Raw genomic sequence first — 22,976 nt, forward strand, 5'->3', positions numbered from 1 at the left:
GGTATTAAGCATGCACAAGACAGACATTTTCTGTGTGAATTGAATAGAGACTGTTATAGTTAGCTTGACTTTTTTTTTTTTTTTTTTTTTTTTTTTTTTAAGTGTAGGAAGGTTTTTATGTAGTCAAGACTAAATTCTGTGGGTTAATTTGATAGTAATTACTATATAACTTTGTACTGTGAAGTTGCCGTGGTTGAAAAAGCTTTGATATCTAATCCTTAGCAAAAGGTTCTTCCTAGTGTAGGTATTTGGGATCTGAATGGAGTGAGGGTGAAAACAGTATCTAAAATTTCATAGTTTATACTGTGTCAACTTTAATTTTTATCTTATACACCTCTACCCCGATATAATCCTATCTTCAGGAGCGAAAAAAATCTTACCGTGTTATAGGTGAAACCACGTTATATAGAACTTGCTTTGATCTGCCGGAGTGCGCAGCCCCTCCCCCCGGAGCGCTGCTTTACTGCGTTATATCCAAATTCATGTTATATCGGGCCGCGTTATATCAGGGTAGAGGTGTAGTTACAAAATGGAAAACAGTAGTGAGTAACTTCTTCTGAAGCACTTTTTCCTACAGTATATATAAGATTCAGAGGCTATGTAGTCCTTAAGATGAATTTAATAAAATCTTTTTACAGAAGTTTAGAGAACTACAAAATTTACAAAGCTGAAGTATACACAGTTCTAGAAAACAAACATTAAGTTTGAAAATCATGTGTAAGTTGCATTCTATATAATATTTCACGTCAGTAGAGATATTGGGTCTTTGCAGCAGCGTCTTGCAAGCAAGGTCCATAGGACTGAAAGAGGCCAAAGGAGAGAGTGTTTTATAGCTACTTAGAAAGTTAGCAATGCTCTTCTCAAAATTAGGCCTTTGAGTCTATGTTTTTCTGTCTTTACACATAATCTGTATTAAAATCGTAAGCATCATCCTGATCAGTTGTCTCATCCAAGTTGAATGATAAAGTACGGGACTGTTCACCTTCAGAAGAGAGAATGTGTTAGACTGAAAATACAAGATTGACACTGTTACAGAGAATGATGCATTTATTACTTAAGTCACTGGCTTTAAATACATACCTGCTGGTTGCTTTTCCAAGCTTCCATCCTCCACGCTCAGTTTTGCAGGGTTTGTTTTGCTGCTTGTCTGAACATCGCTTTCCTAAAACAAAGTTACAGGTATTATTGCTGTTGGTTTTTTCAGTCAGCAGTAGGAATAAACTTCCCTTTATAGGGAGACTACTATAACAGATATAAGGAGCACCAGTTCTGTGGGAATGGTATATAGTTTCAGTGTCTGAGCAGCAGGTGTACAGATTCCAATTCACATTACCATTTCAAAGAATTTTATTAAATGTTTAAATATTTTTATATAGAGCATACAGCTAAAGCATGTGCTGCTTTAACCATTTCCAGCTCCATTACTGCAAAGGCACTGATAAGCTTTAAAAGAAAAAATCCTCAAACTAGTAAGACCTGTGCTACAGTGTACTGCTCAATCCTACTGGGCTTCACCTTCAACCTCCCAGCTTCTTCTTTAAAAATAAATAAATAAATAAATAAAATTTAGATGTAAATTCTTCATGGTAGGCAAGTAGCATATGCAGAATTATTAGACATTACAGTTTGGCAAGGATCACTTCAGTCACGCTGTGAGAATTACCACTAAAAACTGAGTAAGGGGAAGAGGTAAGCTTCTTTCCCAATGAAATGATTAAATAGGATTTTTTCCATCTGTTACATGGTCAGACATTCACAGGTGGATATTTTAGCATACGGGAGGTGACTGCTTCCCTACTGGGGTTACTACATTGGCACAGCAGAGCTGGGAAATCAAACCTACTTGCTCCAGAATTTCATAAATCTGGAATTCCTACAACTAGTAAACCAGTTATAGCTTGCAGCTTATTAAAGAGTTGCTTAGTCACTCTACTTTATAAACACCAACCCATATCAGTTCTTACTGTGTTTGCTCAACTATTGTTTGTCAAGTGCAATATGGTCAGATTTCATATATTTTGAGCACATAAGAAAAAAAGACAGGTTTTGTTAATCAGCATAGGAAGGTTTAACACACCAAAGCTGCTATAGGTTGCACTACTTCATGGCCAAGCTTCAAATTTAAAACCAGATAAGCTACCATAAACCAGTATTTCAGGAAGACGCAGGGACGATAACACACCAAACTCATTCTCCCAGTGTAAGCAGAACTGAGTTGTTAACAAATAGTTTGGAGACTTTACCAGAGAAGGTTAAAAGAAAATGTTTTGATTTCCTCAAGTGACAAGTGGAGCTAGAAGTTAGTTGAAGATGAAGAATTTTATATTCATTTTGAGTACCTTTTGTTCAATCAGTGCTTTAACAAGTGACTATAAAAATAAACTTTATGAAGTTCCAAGTTTGTTGCTCAATGATTCTGTAGCAAGTTCACTCAGTTAAGCACTACTGCCACAAACTTATGCTAGGATCTGAAAGACAAGGTGGATTCTATCTGGCTCCTGCATCATCACCATGATGTGCTTCTGAGAATTCTACAGCCGACAATTAACAATTTGGTGGATGGATGAGCCAGAATAAAATCCAGCTCACTCTTCCAGAGCTGTTAGCTCTGCAGATTTAAGGAGAAAACTGGTTTAAAAAAAGTCCTTAAAAATTTACATTAAAATGAAGACAGGATGCAGATGCAAGGCACAAGTCTGAGTAAGATAGTGCCATTCTTAGGCAGTCACTTTCTTGACCATAACAATGAAGTTCTCTACCTCCCCTTCTCCCCTTTTTGTAGTCAGGCTAACAAACCCTCTGGGGGGAGAGATTAGGTGATTTCCCCTGCCACCTCTACAGTGGATACCCTCTCCATTTACAAGCCATGTTACGGATTAGTTTTTATCAGCTATGTCTTGCCTCTTCAACAGCTTCCTCTTCCTCATCACTATCCTGGTCATCTTCAGTTAAATCCTCCCCTTCTTCACTTGTTTCCATGTTCTCCAGTCCTGATGTTCCCTCAGTTAGTTCATTCTCTTCTATTGTCCCATTGGTCAAGCCAGACGACTGGAAAACGATACTGCTTGCCAGATTGGGATATTTTACAGCTGTGAAAGATATTGGACACCTCTGTTAATAAAGTTAACAGATGGACTTAGATGTAATGAACAGATATATATGGGTATCCATTTCCCAAAGGGTGAATCAACTTCCCATCCCCTGCAGGAAAGAAAATAAAACTTAAGTGTGGCAGTGAGGATCCAAGTTCTGAACCGACGTTAGCATACAACCATGGTCACCAATCAGTTAACAATACAGCAGTCTGACAAACTACCAGAAACTGCCCATACAAATAGATTCTTAGTTAAAATACTGTACATAGCTTCTTCCTTATGCCGTTTCCTCCCCTTCTCAAGATGGGAGAAATTCAAGCAGACAGATTAAGAGATTTATCCAGTGACCTCGAGTGAATCAGCAGTGTAGTTGGGAAAAAATTGGATTCCATGTCTTGTACTCTAGCCACTAGGTCAGCCTTACTCAAAATATTTAGTAACTGTAACATGCTGATTAAAACTGGCAGCAGCATTGACTCTAGAATTTTACAGTGAAGGGGATGCATCCCAATCTTAATCTGAAGCATCAAGTTGTTATATACATGTATTGTTAGACATGGACAGACTTGAAGAGGAGGTGCAAACCACACAGCTATTTCAATCTTACAGGAACATGAATTCTGGAAGCAGCACTGGAAGCTGCCCCAAAGAGGGGACTGCATGCCCATAAGGCTGATATGGGGGGCCCCAGAATGAAGTTTCAGGGAATGCAGAGGACTCACAAGGTGGTTGTCTTTCAGGTCAGAGCAGGCAAAGATAGCCATATATCACCACCCCCTTAAAAAAAAATCCATAAAGAAACAGTGAGGAGGAAGTCTCCAAGGAAGTAACTTTTCCCATGGTACCACAGAGAAGGCAGCTATGTAGTCAAGGCTTTGGATTTCAGCATACGATTTACTCTGGTTAAAATATTACTTGGCAAAATAAGGAATTTGAGAGGAAGGGCTGTATAAAGAACAGGAGGATTCAAGCACTCAAAAAAAGGTTCATGCAGATTAGTGGAAACAAAGGACTGGCCAAGTAAGTAATAACTGTGTAATATAGGTTACAGCTTCATCATGTGTCTCTAAAACAGGGCTCTTATTTGAGAGCTGTGTGCTAAAACCATACCCACCATAACTGTGGTAGTGCATTACAAAGATGAGTCTCACCTTTAATAGTGTTCATATTATCCTTTGCCAGCTCCTCTAAGTTAAAACCCTGCTGCATTTCCGCTACCACCTCCTTGGTGAGGTGTGGTGACAGACTCCGTGATGAAGGAAGCAATGAATGGTAACTAACTTTGGCACTGGACAAAGAAAATATTGGAATTAAAATGGATTTGACAACCCACTAACTAAAAGCAGCAACATGCTTAAAGGCACCCGTGATTTAAAAAATTATATATATATATATATATATATATATACACACACACAACCCAAGAATTGATGTCTCTTCTCACAAATCTCAACATAAGACTTATGTAACTACTTACATGCAAACTTCAACAGAAAAATTCTGACTATATAATCTATCTTACATATTTTATATCAATATTAAGTTCTTGGCATTCTCTAGAGGGGGAAAGAGGAATTACTCCTTTTTTCCTGACGTGTCAGTGCACACCACATCAGCCCACTAGCTATAAAATCACAATTCTTTTATTTAGCTGAACTCTAAGGAATATGGGAACCACTATAAATCTAAACAGACCAAATGGTCCATCCATGCTGTTGGGACAGTGCCAAATTGGTGTGGCCATACGGAATGAATAGCGTGAGCATAATGTGACATGACAAACATGGCTGAATGGCTGCAGAGGATCCTGGGAGCAGGTTCCCTTTAAGCAGAAGCAAATCTGATAAAGGACCGGCAAAGTCTGCATGTACGAACAATATTGAACCTATTGGTTGGCAAATCTGGGCCTATGCAAAAATAAATATCACGTGTAAAGTTCCAGCATGGAGCACAGGTCGACCTGGTTATAGTGACCTTACAGCAAGGACATCACGCAGAGAGCCAGAGTGAATGACTGATGAGTGAGTAAACATGGGGTGATTTTCCTTCGGTACCACCACCCCCAGCCCCTTCTATAACACTAATTAGGTAAAAATTAGTAACCACACGCCCACTGGCCATGCTTAAGACATGTGACTCTTTTGAGGAAAAAAGAATAAGAATCAAGCAAAGTCAATTACTATTGGTTGGAATTCCTTAATTGATGCTTGAAGAAGCAACGCTGCTAGACAAGAGTAGCCAAAACTCTGCACAGTGGGCTCGAGTAGGACTGTGAACCAGAGGGATCTCAAGGCAACCAAGGCCTTGCCTCGAGGGAATCTGAGGCAGACCAAAGGGCTGAGAAGAACAGACCAGGAGGGAAGACGCAGTCTATAAAATTGGTAACCACCTTCTCTGTTTGCCAAGCAGGAACTGCGTGAAGCTAGCGCAGGGTCTGTTTGTGTATGTTTGTGAAAGACTCGTTAAGAGGAATGTATAGCTCTTAATGTCTAACACAGGAGTTAATACAACTCTTTACCGCGTATGTAATTCCTTCTCAATAAACTGCTGTGTATTGCAGATAATTACTGTGGACCTTTTTCACTGGCATGACAGTAATCTGGTCCACCGGGAGTCAGTAAAGATCCATTTCAGGGGTAGTAGCACCCCCTGTTGTCATCACATGCCTATGGAAGAGGACTATATGGACTCAATGGTTCAAAAGGAAGGACAAAACTCCCATGGCAAAACTGGGCTGAAGCTGTGCTGTGGCAGAGTTCAGCAAACTTGCTGTAGATCTGTGTACACAGGGACATTTACTCCATTTTCTTAAGCAAGTTCCAACGATTAATTAAATTGTAGCTCATTTTCCTTCCCATTCTGTAGCTCTGCTGTCAAGCAAGTTCAACCAATGACCCCTTTGGTGTAGTATGCTGAAGCAGGATGAAGAGAGCAAATTAACTAAAACCTCTCCTGTCATTTGTTAGTACCCAGAACTTCTGGTGACACTGTTGTAAAATGATTGGGTTTAGTTGGAAAGAGGTTCATGTACTGAAACAAAATCAAAACATCCTTACCCCGTCCAGTCGTAAAGTAGTAATTTAGCTGCACTCTCTGTGTCAGGGACACCTCCCTTTTTCAGCATTCCCCTTTTTTGTGCAAGTAAAGTTAAAAACTCCACAGAGTTTCTGAAGTCTGGGATGTTGTAGTACAGCATCATCTGAAACAAAAAAACAACATGAACAAGGGTTCATTAAGAATCTGGTCCATTTAGTTCTCTCGTGATTTTAGGAATGAAAGTACAAATCCAATTGTTTTAAGACTAGTTCCTATTGCGGAGGCACGCACAGAAAGAAGGAGATATGGTTGGGGAAATCCTTTATTTCTTTTACTTTTGGCACCACACATTACAGAGCAAAAGTAGCTGTTCCATCAGCAGATACAGCTGCCACAGAAAGGGGTATACTATCAGTGTTCTTATTCCAATTGATCCATGTATAGTTTTCTCACCTCTCCTGTGAAACAGCAATGGCGGTCCACAGAGACCTAACTCTGTAGACCTCAGTGGGAATTAGATCAGTATTGGCTTTAAAGCGTTGAACATTCAGAATGAGATCAGAGTTGGATCTGACGTCTTCACTTTAACAGTAAGACACTGAGTGTATCCTCATTTCTCACTCTGCTAATAAAACAATGTGACTAAGATAATTATATTCCATCAAATTAATTATAAAAATGTACTGTCAGAAGAGTCACTGGGAAAGAGGCAACTGGCTGGGAGGATCTGGTGCATTTTGCCTGTCTGCCAACATTAAGAGTTAGATTTTGTGTGATTATATATATATATATATATATATATATATATATATATATATATATATATATATATATATATATATATAGCACCAGTAAGTTGGTTCTGTGTGTCAATGAAACTTCCCATCTGAGGGACCTCATGCATTCAACTTTCAGCAGATCACATGCTATCCCTTTACAAAAGCTAACCTTGCAGGCCAGAAAGCAAGATCACCTTTTGTTGGAGCAATAAAGGTATGCAGGACCTAGATGCATTGGGATGAGATAAGAAAGATAGCGGAGCCACGCAATAATTTACCTGCTGTTTACTGCAGTGCTTCAGAATAGCATTTACTGCATCTAATAATTTTCCTGATTCTTCAATATCTGTGGTGGTCCTCAAAGCCAGAGCAAGAGCAGAGTTGGAAAGGGCTGCAATGATGCTTGGGCTGTCTATCATCTTGATTTGTTTGTCAATATGGACTGTCTGCATGCACCTTTGAGAGAGGAAATGGATCCTGTCAGTAAGTCAACATAAATCAACCACCACAAAGCATTTGCTAAAGGATGAGAACTAGCAAAACATGAAGCTCAGTGTTGGATTGAATATAAACTCCTCATGCAAAGTCAGTTCCAATGCATCATCATGTGCTTCATGTACAGTGAAAATCTAAAGCAAAGTAGCTTTGTGATTAGAGGAAGAAGCAAGGTGTTAAAACCCCAAGGTTCTATTCATGGCTGTGCAAGTGATTCATTGAGAGGGACTTGGGTGGGGCACCTATTTAATCTGCAGTGTCTAACCTTTCCCAATAAAACTTCTGCCCCTCTATGGGTCAGTATTGCTGGCCACATGTCACCTCAACTGTTATAATGTGGCCCATGGGTGCCTTCATCTTTAATAAGAAGGTATGGTCGCAGGAGCCTACAAGTCACAGGTCTGACTGCTCAGACAGAAACAAAGCATCACATAGTGGTAGCCTCTGCAGTCTTACACATCATCCGAAGGCTGCAATCTGCTCTTTATGCAAATCAGAGCTTATCCTTGGACTCATAAGTTGCAAGAGCAGCCATTGGACAAACCCCTGTCTTAAATCAGATTTAAGAGCATTGGCTGTGTCTAGAGACAAGGCATTGATCTCAAAATTAATACAAAAATTGACAGTATTCTAGAATTGAAAATCAAAGATGTTAGACTTTCATCCTGAGTGTGATGGGGTGTACAAACTCCACACTGGGCAACAAGGGGTTAAGGAGTTGCTCTGGGCTCAGTCAGCCACACCTGCATGAGATGCACAGGCTGGAGGAGTTAAAAGGGAGCAGAACAGCTCACTTGTGAGCAGACCAGGGAAGAGAGCAGAGCTGCAACCCTCAACTCCTGAGGATAGGGCTGAAGGAAGACAGTATCTGTCCTGACAGCCACTGCCTGAAGGACCATCTCTGAGTGGAGGGCCTGATCCTGATACACCCTGAGAGGGAGGCGTTCCTTCCTCTGTTACTAACTCAGTTTATTTGTGTTAATTCTTGTTTTTTGTTTCTGGACTACCCCCCCCCCCCAACACACACAAACAAAAAAGGGGAGAGACTTGAAAGTGACCTAGCCAGAGGGTCATGTCACAGGAAGAGGCACAGGCCACTCAAGAGGCAGAGCAGCCAGAGGCAGCAGACCCTAAGGGATAGAGTTGCTATACCACACCCAGTCACGAGGAGGAACCAAGAAGTGAGCTGACCTTTTCACACAGAGATCCTACTGCACTTTAAAAACTACATATGGGGCATACTTTGTCCACCACTGAAATGCAGCAGCTGTTTAGGGAGCGGTGCTCAGTTACTATGACTGATCAGAACAGGCAGTGGAGAATGCTGTATCCAATTGAAACAGCTAGGAAATGTACATAATCAGAAATAACTATAAACCAATTAATAACTATAAATTAAACTTACTTGGTAATGCCTCTGACTGGCCCCACATTACAGACACGCACCTCCTTCAGACTATTGATTATACTGCTCTTCCCCACATTAGGGAAGCCTGAAGAAAAACACAAACAAATGGTAAAAATACCCTAATTAGTTAAACAAGAAACCCTAGTAAATTAGATCAGAACTACTGGCTTTAATACACAGAGTGAGATCAGAGTTGGATCTGAAGTCTTCACTGTAACAGTCAGACAAAAGTATATATCCTCATTTCTCACGCTAGTAGTAAAAAGGACAAGAAAAGTGACGTCAATTAAATTAAAAATCACAGCAAGGACCCATCAAGTGTAAAAAGAGGCAGTGCTAGTTGAGAAGAGCTACATGACTGGTTAACATTCAATCTGGTAAATTAACTAGTGTCAGATTTTTTTGTGCTTCCCATAGCCAGACTGATCACATATTCAATCATCAGTTGGTCACTAAAGTTAGACACACATATGAAAGCTACCTCTGATGGGCAGGAAGTGCAAGAGGCATCACTGGGTGCAACTATACCAAGTCCCATGTCAAACCTAAGAATGTTCAATGAAAGTCCACAAAGTATTTCAAAGCCTGAGATGTGAGAAAGCACCTACTGATTGTGTTATATCACCCAGCTTGTGTAATACTGCAGTTTCTTTGTAAGGAAAAAAATACACCTTACCTATCACCCCAACTTGAATGGCTTTGTCTTGAGTCTTGCAGTGCTCTCGAAGAAGCTTCAAAAGACACTCACTTCCAAAACACATGCTGCCTCTTGACAAGTCAATGTGAGCTCTCTTCTTTGTGAGCTTCTTCTCCTGCTATAAAATTCAAAAATAAAAACATAGGATGGGCCCATTTTAACTGTATGTGTTTGGGACATTAAATATGAATCCAAATGTACATTTTACTCCAATATACCCACTCATGCCCTCTATTAGAATGGCCTTTACAGCATCTTTCTTCCAACTAGAAGGAAGGGACTTGATGAGATACCAATTAAAGTGTATCTGAACTGACTGGCAGTAAGGAGGGCAGTCCTTCAAAATGTTACAGGAGACCATGCATCTAGCAATGTGAACTGACTAATGGGATTTGTGCTTCCATTCCTGGCTGTGCTGAAGTATCACTGTATGACCTTGGGAAAGTCACTTAAAGCCAGAATGGGGAGGAGCCCTTACTCACTTTGCTGAGCATTCAAATAATCCCACTGATTTCAATGGGACTACCTGCATGAACAATTGTTTATTAATCTAAGGGCTCCACAATCTCTGTGCCTGAGTTTCTGCACTTTCAACATGCAAATGATGCTTATCTATTTCACTGTGGCGCAGTGAAGATTAGCGTGCGTTTGCAAAGCACTTTAAGTCTCTCTGGTGAAAAAAAGTGTTACACGAATATTATTAGGGTCTTAAATTAATGCATGCAAGAATAAAAAGATATGTATTATCATACTCCAATGGGAGATGGGCAGTGGGGAGGAGACTTCTCTATTACCTCAACTCTTCGTAAAATAATTCCAAATACCACTCTTAGTAATGTACAGGCTTGGGATGGAAATAAGTGTTCACTCAGAGGCTTAAACCAGTTTAATTAAAATTGGTTTAAAAACAGATTTAAATTTAAACCAGTGCAACGGTCTCCTGCAGACAAGACCTTAGATTTCAGGACTTCCTCATTCATTCAATGCTGATTCCATTTGTCTCTCTTTCAGTACAAATTCTTAGCATGTTGCCTTGCCTCAATGCAATTTTCCAGTCATAATTAGTAGTGTGCAGTACTGAAGCAAGAATTCACCAACAACTGTGAAGTTTCCCCAGCCCAAGCAGAAAAGTTCTAAGACTGCTCATCACTGTCCCACCATGCCAAAAGTATCAGTTGCAGGAGCACAGACAGTCAGCCATACCCCCCCACCCCCCCGATCAGTAAAACTTTGTGTTTTAACTGGGAGAAATCAGAGTTGGATCTTGCAATCTTCATCTTCCTGTCAAGAGTCCTTGCTTTTCATCATGTTTCAACCCAGCGACATACATATGATTCAGTCTTACACAAGAACTCTTACCACACTTCTGTCCTTCAGCTGCATTGAGGATTTAAAAGCGACTGTCGGAAACTCGTTCTTCAAATAATGTAACCATTTCTCCAAGTTCTCCCTTGGTACCAGATCTGGAAAGGAATACAGACCTTTCACTCTAATTAACTTCAAGTGTCACTGTATGGAATTTATTTAGCCTGGGATCTAAAGAATTGCTTTCTGTTTTCGCCATTAGATTCAGTCTTTAATATATATAGTTTTAGGAGCTTTTGTTCCACACAGTAGCTGGTATAGTATGTGAGATTACCCCGTCACCTCTGAGAAGGCTATTCTGTCCTTAACATTGAATCTTTTTGCTCTTAAGTGAATATGTGCACCATAAAAAAAAAATAAAAAAAAAAGTTCAATAGTCAGTTTCACCTGTTTTTGTGGATCTTGTCACACAGCAAGAGGTGAGAAAACATAAAAATAGGAAAGTAATTCCTTGAACAAGGCAGTGAGCTCAGAGTTGGATCTTAGTCATCAGTGATATCTCAGACTGCATTGGTATCTTCCTCATAGCTCATATACTAACACAGAACCCTATGAGTGACTAAACATCTGTACAAAACAGACTGTTTCACTTACCGATTTTGTTTAACACCAATAGTAGCTTTTTGTTTCCTCCAGACTGAGTAATGATTTGCTCCACCTGGGAGCACCGACAGCCCAGGGGATCTCTGGCATCTAAGACCTGCAGGACTATATCTGAAGCCTCAATCACCTGAAGTGGAATAGAACACATTCCCATCCACAGAATTAGAAACAGCATTACAGGGAACATCTCTGAAATCATCAGTACTGTTCTCTCATTACAATGAAATTTTCATTTTAAAGAATGACCTGTAAGTGAGCTTTCCATTATATAAAAGGCAACTTACATTTTGCAGTTTATTTTAAGAAGACACAGGAAAACAAATTTAGTTACTGTTTGACTCCTTAACTCTTAGCATTGTACAAGGAAGACACACTCACCACCACACAGAGCATACAATGCAAGAAGTCTGGGTGTCAAGGTTAAGACAATTTGTCATCTTTAAATCCAACAAGTCTCCTTCAGTTAAAAGTGAGCAATGATGCCTGTTCTAACAAGGTTTCAATAATTAAAGGGACACAATTAGCTTGAAACTGAGTTAATTCCAGAGTTATTTAAAAGTAGTTTAAATTTGTCTGAGGCCTTGTCTACACTACAAAGTTTTGTTGGCAAAAGCTGCATGCTGCTCCCTTTGGGGAACAAAGAGCAAATAATTAGCGTGGAATGCTCCAGTTCTGCCCTGCATTAGGAACACTGGAGCAGGCGGGAGGGGTGGAGGGGAGGATGACAATGATGCTGTGCTGCTTTGACATTCCTCAGCACCACAGCTCACAAAGCTGTTCAGGATGCCGCTCCTGGCAGCTGAGGAGGCTATGGGAGAACCCAGAGGGAACCACAGAACCATAGGCACGCTTCGGGAGAGACTGCTATGCTAAGCAGAGCGGGCTGCTTCGGGAGAGACTGCTATGCTGAGCAGAGCCAGGGCTGACGTGTGTGGGGGTGTCCCCCTCCCCCTACCTCAGGATAGGTCTATCAGCCTGCTGTCTCCACTACCCCAGACACACCTCTCTCCTCTCCCTTCCCCCGCACACTTCAGTTGAAAAAGCAGCTGAAAGTCTATTAGGATGCCCCTGGAAAGATGGGATTGAGAAACCTACGTGATGTGACCCTGTACCTGCCCCATGAGGCATTGCAAACCCTTGAGCTGAACAGTGGTATAGCTACCCACAGCACACTGCTCACTGTGTCCATGCAAGAGCTGTTAGTGTGGATGCACTCTGCCGACAAAAGGAGCTAGTGTGGACATGCAACAGTGGTTTTAATTAAAGGGGCATAACTTTTGCTGACAAAACTTTGTAATGTAGACAAGACCTGAGTCCTCTACCAATTTTGTCATTTTACAATTGCATTTTCCCATTTTTAAAGTGTTTCTCTACTGTATGAAAGACCCACACAAACAGGAAAAACAGATTTGCTTTAGAAGGAAAAAACTAAAATAGGCTATACACAAGGTGTTGTACAAAGAAAACAAGAGACTTTTTCAATGATATCTGTATTACTTGTAACGCAGTAAGGCAGGAGTTTTCAGAGTGATTTTTCTTTCCCTCTACAGTAAAGTGAAGCCCCTTCCTCTTTTTCTTTCAGCAGGCAGATGTTAGTTAATTGGGAATAAGAGTTTATGATAAAGAACCTGATCCTGAAGTACTTTGGTAAAATGCTCCTTGACTTCAGCCCAAGAGGCATAGTGCTCAAAAGTGCTGAATGCCCTCAATGGGAGTTGAAAGTGCTCAGCACCTCTACAAGACTGGAACCCTAAAAGTGTAATGTTCTCTAACAAAGTCCATAATATATAAACCTCTTAACTGAATAACTGAAAAGGAAAGTATCAAAAATTTTTTTTTGGATGCTGATGAAAATATAGAAAGTAATAATTAAAGGTTCCTACCTTTTTAAGTTCTCTACAAAATGATTTCTTTGAATTTTTATCCAGCAGTGTGTTAGATTTTGCTTTTAGTTTAATGGTTGATTCCTGAATGAAAAAAGGATGGGAGGAGATAAGAGAATCTGAAGCCACAAATTAAAATATGGTCTTTACACAATAGAAGATAATAGCAACTAGAACTGCAATATTTCTAATAGCATGAAAAAGCAACAATCGGGGAATACATGTTACTTAAGAGAAATGATACTTTGAGGATTACATTTATCATTCCTATAAACTTCAATGGAATCAGACCTAGCAAAGCTGTGATATTTGCAATATGTAGACCAATATTCCTGAAAGCTGTAACTGAAGTTAACAGTAAACCTGACACCCCATATATACTTTGATTAAAAGGGATGCATAACAACTTCCATGTCCTCACTAGTTCTATTACTACACCAAGTCTTTTCTGTTGGTCCAACTTGAAGGCAATGGGAATTCTGCCATAGACTTCAAAGGCTGCTGGATTAGGCCTTATGAGAGGATGGAAAGTTTGTCTCTTGTGCTACAAGTGAACTAGCCTCTTTTAAAAAAGAAGAATTATACTACACATACATACCTTTTCCTCTGGATGTTTATTTGCTTTAGTAGCATTCTTTTTAGCCTGTAGCTTTCTTTTCTTTTCAAGGTCTTTCTGCCTAGCAAGTTTCTGCTTTTGTTTTAGTTCTTCAAGCTAATTGCAACAAAACAAGAGAGAGAACAACATTTCATAAGCTAAAGAGTATTCTTCCTCCCCACTTACGATCAGGATTGTTTGTAAAGTGCTTTGAAGATGAAGAGCAATGCTATAAAAGTACTACATATTACCAACTAGGATTATTCTTTGAATATTTTGCGGTTTTTAGTGCTAGTGAAAGGTGCCAGGTTGAGAGCCCTAGAAACCTAAGGCCTCTATCCACATAAGGAGTGAAATTCTGGTTGCAGTGAATTCAATGGCAAAATATCAGTGGGACCAGGATTTCACTCAAGAGTATGATTTAGGTCTTAATCTTGACCTAGAGTGGTCGCATTGAAGAAAAAGGGATGTTCAATCTCCCTGGTCCTTTCAATCTTGGTGTATCTGTCGCCGATACTTGTCTAGAACTATTAAGAAATCAAGGGCGGGAGCTTAAGGAAATGGTTGGCTGGTGTGAGCTTATTTCTTCTCCTGCTTTTACCTGATGGAAATGGTGATACATTACTACTGCCAATTAAACTTTTGGAGGCACTCAGATACTTTGGTGCCAAGACAGACAGAAATAAAAATTTTATTAAAGTTAATGTTAAAAAATTATATAATACACCGGTAAGAAAAGAGTGTCTGTTCATCTGGGTATAGTGCTTAGATTATCCACAAATACGTTTGTTTTAAAAGTCATAAGATACATATAGTACATAATCAGCAATAACCCAAATTTATGAGAATAAATTTAACAATACAGTTTAGATATTAGCATCGAAGTATTCAGTATCAGAGGGGTAGCCGTGTTAGTCTGAGGGGTCAGGTACATCACTCATGAAAAGTTATACAGCAAGTTGGTTGTGGAAAGCAAATATATCAAAGAGTGAAGATTGTCCCTCAGTAATTGAGAATTTAGGATAGGTTGTCCATTTACAAAATACAATCCATCAGGGAAGTATTTCAGTTATTTTCCCAATTGCGCTTCTCATCGGCACTCCAGACACCTTCAAAATGATGTCAGAGATGGTCCCTCTGTGGCAGGGTAGTCACATTAGCAGACAGTGTTAATGTTGCCCACAAATATTTAGGTGCCTATATAGAGGATTTCATCATACAAGTGTCAAACTGGCAAGACTTTTAAAAAAAAAAAAAAAGACAGCTGTGTAGGGTACCTGGAGATCTTATTCTTCACAGGAAGCACTAATGATGCTAGAAATTACTTAGTCTACACTTCTGCATTTTTGCATCTATACACAGTTCTAGTATCAAATACTAAAAAATCCACATAATTTAGTATATTGTTATCTAGTATATTAAGTTGAAAATAAGAATCTCTAGTATTTTCAGAGCCAATGGCTATTGAGACTATGGTGCATGACACATATCAAGTTTTCCTGAAGTGGGGATATGCACATAACCCCTTCAATCTATTACAAACTGTATTTTACCCTTTGCTTCCTTTGCTCCGCTTCACGAAGAACCTCTTCCTTAAAAGGTGCAGCATTGGGAATTCCTGGATCTTTCTTGGGCTTTTTGTGCCCACGTTTCTTGGCTTCTTTCCTGAGTTTTCTGCTGTGCTCCCGAACCTATGGGCAAGAAAGAACAAAATTTGGTATTGGAGTCACAAATTCAGTTTGATAAAGAGACCGTGTCACTTCTCCTTCCTTCATATTTATGTCTATGAAGATTTTCTGTGTTTGGTTTTCACGCTATATGCATCCGAAGAAGTGGGTTGTAGCCCACGAAAGCTTATGCTCTAATAAATTTGTTAGTCTCTAAGGTGCCACCAGTACTCCTGTTCTTTTTGAGGATACAGACTAACACGGCTGCTACTCTGAAACCTGTGTTTGGAGTGAAGGGCTTTCAATTACAGACTGAATCAGCAGGTAACTGTGCTTAAATAAGCAGACTCCGAATACTGCAAAAGTTAAAGATTCAAAAACTTTTGTTATGTCATCTATACCATCTCTCTGACAATGTAGATTTGTTCCCTACATTTAAAAGCAACTTCCCATTGCAGCTGAACCCTATGTCCACTCACAATAAGTTCTCTATTGCCTAGTTTTTGTATTGCTTCAAAGCAGTTGGTTGGTTTTCTGTTTAAAAGTATTTGGCATTTAAAAAGAAAACGATTTTTACTAGGGCTTTCAAGAGATTAAAAAAATTAATCGCACTGTTAAACGATAATAGAATACCATTTATTTAAATATTTTTGGATGTCTTCTACATTTTCAAATATATTGATTTCAATTACAACACAGAATACCAAGTGTACAGGGCTCACTCTATATTTATTTTTGATTACAAATATTTGCACTGTAAAAACCAATAGAAATAGTATTTTTCAGTTCACCTAGTACAAGTACTGTAGTGCAATCTCTTTATCATGAAAAGTTGAAATTACAAATGTAGAATTATGTACAAAAAAAACTGCATTCAAAAACAAAACCATGTAAAACTTTACAACCTACAAGTTCACTTTGTCCTACTTCTTGTTCATCCAAACGCTCAGATAAACAAGTTTGTTTACATTTGCAGAAGATAATGCTGCCCTCTTCTTGTTTACGTCACCAGAAAGTGAGAACAGGTGTTCAAATGGCACTGTTCAGCATCGCAAGATATTTACATGCCAGATGTGTTAAAGATTCATACGTCCCTTCATGCTTCGACCACCATTCCAGAGGACATGCATCCATGCTGATGATGGGTTCTCCTCGATAATAATCCAAAGCAGTGCGGACTGAGGTATGTTCATTCTCATCATCTGAGGAAGATACCACCAGCAGAAGGCTGATTTTCTCTTTTGGTGGTTCGGGTTCTGTAGTTTCCGCATTGGAATGTGGCTCTTTAAGACTTCTGAAAGCATTCTCCACACCTCATCCCTCTCAGATTTTGGAAGGCACTTCAGATTCTTAAACCTTGGTTGAGTGCTGTAGCGATCTTTAGAAATCTCACACTGATACTTCCTTTATGTTTTGTCAGATCTGCAGTGAAAGTGTTCTTAAAATGAACAACATGTGCTGGGTCATCATCTGAGCCTACTATAACATGAAATATATGGCGGAATGCAGGTAAAACAGAGCAGGAGACATACAATTCTCCCCCCAAGGAGTTCAGTGACAAATTTAATTAACCCATTATTTTTTTAACAAGCATCATCAGCATGGAAGCATGTCTTCTGGAATAGTGGCCAAAGCATGAAGGGGCATATGAATGTTTAGCATATCTGGAATGTAAATACTTTGCAATGCCGGCTACAAAAGTCCCATTCGAATGCCTGTTCTCACTTTCAGGTGACATTGCAAATAAGAAGCAAGCAGCATTATCTCCCATAAATGTAAACAAACTTGTTTCTCTTAGCGTGGCAGAACAAGAAGTAGGACTGAGTGGACTTGTAGGCTCTAAAGTTTTACACTGTTTTGTTTTTGAGTTCAGTTATGTAACAAACAAACAAACAAACTCTACATTTGCAAGTTGCACTTTCACGATAAAGAGATCACACTACAGTACTTTATTAGGTGAATTGAAAAATATTATTTCTTTTATCATTTTTACAGTGCAAATATTTGTAATAAATAATATAAAGTGAGCACTATATACTTTGTATTCTGTGTTGTAATTTAAATCAATATATTAAATGTAGAAAAACATTCAAAAATATTAAATACATTTCACTTGTGTTCTACTGTTTAACAGTGCGATTAAAACTATGATACCTTTTTTTTAAGTTAACCGTGTGACTTAACTGTGATTAATCGACAGCCCTAATTTTTACATGCGTGAACCTTCTTTATACTGTGATATTAGCAATACAATGCACATTGCACTCAGGCAACATTCATTTTCTATTTTTATGCCTGTTCATTCAAACAGAAGAAACACCAACAACTTTGAAATAATACAAAATAAAAGCATGTCTGATATCAAAGTAATGAGGATGCTCTGGGCAAGTTAATGCTACCCTAATTTGCATACAAGGTGCTTAGATGCCATAGTGCATTAGAACAGGAGTACTTGTGGCACCTTAGAGACTAACACATTTATTAGAGCATAAGCTTTCGTGGACTACAGCCCACTTCTGCATCTGAAGAAGTGGGCTGTAGTCCACGAAAGCTTATGCTCTAATAAATTTGTTAGTCTCTAAGGTGCCACAAGTACTCCTGTTCTTTTTGCGGATACAGACTAACACGGCTGCTACTCTGAAATAGTGCATTAGAAATATCTTAGATAAACTGATGAGCAAAATGATAAACAAGTTATGTATGGAATGGGTGGTTCACAGCTGGGCCTCAATTTGGCTGGCTATTACTGCAATATAAATGTTAAACAGAAATAATACCACACTCCAAAAGCATTTTGGTCATTAGCACACCTACATTTAGTTATGCTTTAAACAGAAATGGGTTCTACTTTACATCCAAACCCCACCCAAATTTGGATCCAGAGCTGAACTTTACAGTTTGAGCCAGTTGCTAGTTTTTAAACACCACAAAAACCATGCATTTACATAATCTATAATTAGGGCTGAAATATATCCAAGTGCCCCTTTAATATGAATGCTTAATAGCAAATTTGGCATTGAGACCTACCTTTTTCTGGATTTTATATCGTTTATGGCAGGTCATGCGCTTACTAGCCTTCTTCAACTCTGAAAACATCAATATGGGTTATAATCAGGCAGACTGGATACACTTTCCAAATACAACTCTTATGAGCAACACCCGTGTGGAAGCCACAGATGCAGAGTTTAGCAAATATTTTTTTTGGTTCAGGGACAGAACTGAAAAATCAGAAGAAAAATCGATTTAAACCAAAACCATTTTTCCCAAAAAAATTGTTGAATTGAAAACACACACAAAAATTAAATTGACCAAAAATACTTCAGTTGACTCAAAACGAATTGTTGTCCCAGCTTTTTGTTTTAATTTAGTCACTTTTGGGTGTTTTTCACTCCATTTGTGTTTTATTTTTTAAATTGGCCAAATTTGAATTTAAAATGCTGTTTTGAAACAAAACGCTTCAAACTTTTAGAAACCAAAAGGTAGAAACAAAAAGTTTTGACTTTTTTATTAAAAACAAAAATCGTCAGTTTTTCCTGGGCCCAAACTATTTGTTGAAATAGGGCAGAATTTGTCTCCCGGCACTAAGGGGGAAAAAATCTTTTGACCTTTCCCCCAAAATTATAAGTTGGAAAAAAACTCGCTCAGCTCAACCCAGATCCCCATCTCGGCCCCGATCCTGCAAAGGCTATAGGCATGTGTGAACACGTGAAGTTAAGCAGAGCCCAGCGCGGGCCCAATTTCTGCAGTATCAGCAAGGCCTCAGCAGCAAATTCCAGGGCTGGAGCCCCAGGCTCAGAGGGGAACAGAGGAGAAGGGGCAAACCGGGGTGATCCCACCTGCCCAGGGCAGGACCGCTGTCCCTCCCCCCAGGCGGCTCTCCTCGCCCCCAGCAGCTCAGAGAAAGCCCCCCAACCCCACGGACAGCGAAGGGGGGAGGGGAGCTGTGCTAGCGCCCCACAGGCTCGATCGCGACAGGGAAGCGCCCGCTGCCCCCTCCCCGCTCGTGGGGCCCAGCGGCACTATCCATCGCTGGCCACCCCGGTCCCGCCCGCCCCCCTCGCTCGAACTCACTGGGCCTCCTCATGGCGGCGGCTGCTCCGGGCGCCGCTCTCCCCACGTGGAGGCCGCTGAGGCGACTAGGGGAAGGCCGGTCCCGCGAGGAGGCACTACCGTAAAGCAGGCCGGGCCCCCGGCTTAAGCGGTGTCGCGCTGGCGGGCTCGCTTGGCGGCCGGGCGGGCTTTGCGGCAGCGGCAGACTCGGCAGTGAGGAGCGGCCGGAATAGCAGCAGCGGTGGCGGCGGTGCGGGCGGCGGGGGGCGAGCGCGGCCGCGGCTGTCGGAGGCGGAGCGGGGCCGGCTGGGTAAGCGCTGGCTGCCGGCCCGGCGGCTCGGAGCGGGCAGCCGGGCTGCGGGAGCCAAGAGGCCGCCGCTTCTCTTTGTGTGGCCGCTGCGCTCCTAGTGGGGAGACAGCGCCCCCAGTGTGGGGGTGCCCTGCCCGGGGCCCGCCCCAGACCCGTGCCCCGGACCCTTCCGGCGGCGTGGGAGCTGATCCCCTGTTCTCAGCCCTGCTACCCCTACCCCTCCGAGGCACCAGCTTCGCTTCGCCTCGCCTCCGGGGCACTGATCCACCCTCGGTGAGGCTGGTGGTGTTAGCCCTTTTACAGCTGGGGGAAACTGAGGCACGGAATGGGGAAGCGGCTTGTCAAAGCAATCAACTCATTGAGTCGCTGTTGGAGCTGGGAACAGATACAAGGAGTCCTGACTTCCGGGCCCTAACTCTGACCTTGGACACATTACTCATATTTTATTCATAGCACCTAGGTTCTCCAGTCGAGGAGCATGGCCTTTTGTACTGAAAGTATCATAGAAATGTAAGGGTGGAAGGGCCCTCAAGAGGTCATCAAGTCCAGTCCCCATGCTTGTCCAACCTGTTCTTAAAAACCTCCAGTAATGGTGATTCCACAACCTCCCTTTTCCAGTGCTTGACTAACTTTATCACTAGAAAGGTTTTCCTAATATCTAACGTAAATCTCCCTTGCTGCAAACTAAGGTGATTACTTCTTGTCCTGCCCTCAGTGGACATGGAGAACAATTGATCACAGTTCTTTTTATAACAACCTTTTACATATTTGAAGACTGTGATCATGACTCCCCCACCCCCACCCATCTCTTCTCTTGACTAAATATGCCCAATTCTTTCAGCCTTTCCTAAGAAAGGGACAAAAGACTGTTTCTGTCCCAGAGAATTTGCAGCTAAGAGGGTGGAGCACACCTCAGGGTAGGTAGGAATGATAGACAAATCCATGTGCATGACATTTTTACAAATCAAAATATAGAAAGCGAATGATGTAATATATATGCTTTTCCTCAGTTTTTCCACCTGTAAAGTACTGGGTGCATAGTTAATGATTGTACAATACTTGAAGATGTGTATGTATCTATACACAAATATTTTATTATATTTACAGAGCCATAAATAGACCCAGTCCTCCCTTTCTTACCAAAAGAGTCTCACAAAATGTGCTAGAAAATGTATTTTTTTATACCATTAGTAATATTTAAACTAGAAGCAGACCTGTATTACACCCAGTAGTTGATCAAATAAGCAGTCACATTATCTGTCCATTACCCCTTCAAAGATTAATGAAAAAATAAACGTGTATTTAACGTCACTAACTTTATCCTTTTACAGTTCATTATTCCCTCCATCCACTTTTCCTCATATGTTTCAGGCCAGTTTCAGGATTTATTTTTCAGTAATCATATAGATGAAATATATCATAAATCTTTCAGTCATTTTGTGACATTTGCCAGTTATCTGAGAAATATTACTACAGACATGTAGAGGATACCCACAGTGCAAACAGTTTAGTTTTTCTTGACACCTGTGTATCTTTCCTGGTTGGTTATTTTTAAAGGGATGCAGAAAGGTAAATGCTTATTAAAATCCAATTGGCTTGCTTTAAGTAAATTGTCTCGAATATGTGTAAAAACTCGACTCTTTCAAGGAGATTAGACATTATACTATGTTGATGGGTCCTTAATAGATTACAAGAGAAAAATGTTTATTGACATATCTTCAGGAGATGTGGCAATGAGTAACCTGTCATGTTTTAGGAGTCACAAGAGAGGTCTCTCAGTGAGTAGCTGTAGAAGAAGGTATTATAAGAGATCTGACTTTTTAAGAGTGGCTGTAAAGGTTATGAAAAATGTTCAAGATTTAAAGCAATTTCTCATGTGAGTGCTGCAGAAACACTGTTCTCAGGTCCTGTGGGAATTGTCTGAATAGCTCTTAAGGCCTTCTCTACTTCACACAAGGAGTGAAAGTGTTTGTAGGTAGGGAGATTGTTGGTACCCCAGAAGGCACCATGAGACATCAGTTCCTTTAAGAAGAGAGCAATATTTTCTACACTTTCTCAACTAAATATAAGGTATTGTTTTGTGATCAGTAACTTGATTATCTTACTGAATTTGGGTATATGATGGTGTCCAAACCTTGATATAGGTTTTACATATACCTAAGTTTTACAGGGAGATAAAGCTCTGAAGTCCTTAAATGAAGTACCTATTAAAACTTAATATGCTTTTAAACTTCCTCTGTAAGAGCATGTGCAGTGTAAAAATACAATAGGAAAAATTTGTCATTTGGTTAACACAGGGATTAGCAACCTTTGGCACGTGGCTCGCCAGGGTAAGCACCGTGGCGGGCCGCGCCGGTTTGTTTACCTGCCGCGTCCGCAGGTTCGGCTGATCGTGGCTCCCACCGGCCATGGTTTGCCGCTCCAGGGCTTCCCGCCACCCCCATTGGCCTGGAGCGAACTGCGGCCAGTGGGAGCCACGATCGGCCGAACCTGCGGACGCGGCAGGTAAACAAACCGGCCCGGCCTGCCAGAGTGCTTACCTTGGCGGGCCGCGGGTCAAAGGTTGCTGATCCCTGGGTTAACAAGTTGTCTTCCATGTCTTTTGGTTCTGGTTCCAAAAGTAAAATAGTGCATACCAGATAGGTAAGACTAATTTTATTTTCTGTTTTTTTTTTTTATACAGTTCTTTATATGTGGATGGGATTTGTTAGAAAATCAGTCTTAAAAGAGAAACTGGCATTGATAAGGTATAGCTATTCTGTTAACAAAATTCAGCTTTATATTTTATATCCTGGTTGATATACAAGCTTGGTTTTGATAGAAGTGTTTTTCAACAAGCAAACTGATGTATTTGTTGCACAATCTTATATTGGTAAGCTTTATCATGTAATAGGGTATGTGGCTGAAGTTTTATGAACAGGGGCTAACTGTTTAGTAAGGAAGGCTACTGTTCAGTAAAGAGAGCCATAAAACTCCTCTGAAGATGTTGATGA

General features: G+C 40.5%; 2 protein-coding genes and 5 non-coding genes across 21 annotated transcripts in view; 1 reads left to right on the plus strand and 6 right to left on the minus strand.

Moving 5' to 3' along the window:
* Nucleotides 1-601: 601 nt before the first annotated feature.
* GNL3 (G protein nucleolar 3) lies at nt 602-19,850 on the minus strand. Of its 2 annotated transcripts, none has more exons than XM_024099971.3 (15): nt 19,695-19,850; nt 18,651-18,709; nt 15,510-15,647; nt 13,960-14,073; nt 13,362-13,445; nt 11,470-11,605; nt 10,870-10,991; nt 9,490-9,628; nt 8,811-8,898; nt 7,189-7,366; nt 6,152-6,294; nt 4,247-4,383; nt 2,902-3,089; nt 1,081-1,162; nt 602-982 (listed from the first exon to the last, which is right to left on the minus strand). In XM_024099971.3, the coding sequence occupies exons 1-15, from the start codon at nt 19,705-19,707 to the stop codon at nt 897-899; spliced, it is 1,707 nt and encodes a 568-aa protein (XP_023955739.1). In that variant the 5' UTR covers nt 19,708-19,850; the 3' UTR covers nt 602-896. The 2 variants fall into 2 exon arrangements, with proteins under 2 accessions (XP_023955739.1, XP_005310197.1); XM_005310140.5 differs by having other exon boundaries at nt 10,870-10,973; nt 19,695-19,849.
* On the minus strand, nt 6,677-6,750 carry LOC112058746 (small nucleolar RNA SNORD19). Its single transcript, XR_002887905.1, has one exon. It is a non-coding gene; the product is annotated as a small nucleolar RNA SNORD19 (small nucleolar RNA).
* On the minus strand, nt 7,451-7,529 carry LOC112058747 (small nucleolar RNA SNORD69). The gene has a single exon (XR_002887906.1). It is a non-coding gene; the product is annotated as a small nucleolar RNA SNORD69 (small nucleolar RNA).
* LOC112058745 (small nucleolar RNA SNORD19) lies at nt 8,988-9,062 on the minus strand. Its single transcript, XR_002887904.1, has one exon. It is a non-coding gene; the product is annotated as a small nucleolar RNA SNORD19 (small nucleolar RNA).
* On the minus strand, nt 10,750-10,831 carry LOC112058743 (small nucleolar RNA SNORD19B). Its single transcript, XR_002887902.1, has one exon. It is a non-coding gene; the product is annotated as a small nucleolar RNA SNORD19B (small nucleolar RNA).
* Nucleotides 11,335-11,406, minus strand: LOC112058744 (small nucleolar RNA SNORD19). The gene has a single exon (XR_002887903.1). It is a non-coding gene; the product is annotated as a small nucleolar RNA SNORD19 (small nucleolar RNA).
* Nucleotides 19,843-22,976, plus strand: part of PBRM1 (polybromo 1) — a 76,228-nt gene continuing 73,094 nt past the window's right edge. For 12 of the 14 annotated variants that reach the window (XM_008179193.4, XM_065553133.1, XM_065553135.1 and 9 more), the window contains exons 1-2: nt 19,844-19,983; nt 22,667-22,730. The gene's annotated coding sequence lies outside the window, so the exon portion shown is untranslated. Of the gene's footprint in view, nt 19,984-22,666; nt 22,731-22,976 lie in introns of all 14 variants that reach the window. The other 2 variants (XM_065553126.1, XM_065553130.1) reach the window with 2 other exon arrangements.

Source organism: Chrysemys picta, chromosome 7 (assembly GCF_011386835.1).
Source record: "Chrysemys picta bellii isolate R12L10 chromosome 7, ASM1138683v2, whole genome shotgun sequence".
In the NCBI taxonomy this organism is placed as follows: domain Eukaryota; kingdom Metazoa; phylum Chordata; order Testudines; family Emydidae; genus Chrysemys; species Chrysemys picta.

Bases quoted from the DNA above. Each gene is read 5' to 3' on its own strand.
- GNL3 (XM_024099971.3), bottom strand. The intron at 15,648-18,650 runs GTAGGTCTCAAT...TCTTGCCCATAG, and splicing joins GATATAAAATCCAGAAAAAG to GTTCGGGAGCACAGCAGAAA. The intron at 10,992-11,469 runs GTAAGTGAAACA...TTAGAGTGAAAG, and splicing joins ATTGGTGTTAAACAAAATCG to GTCTGTATTCCTTTCCAGAT.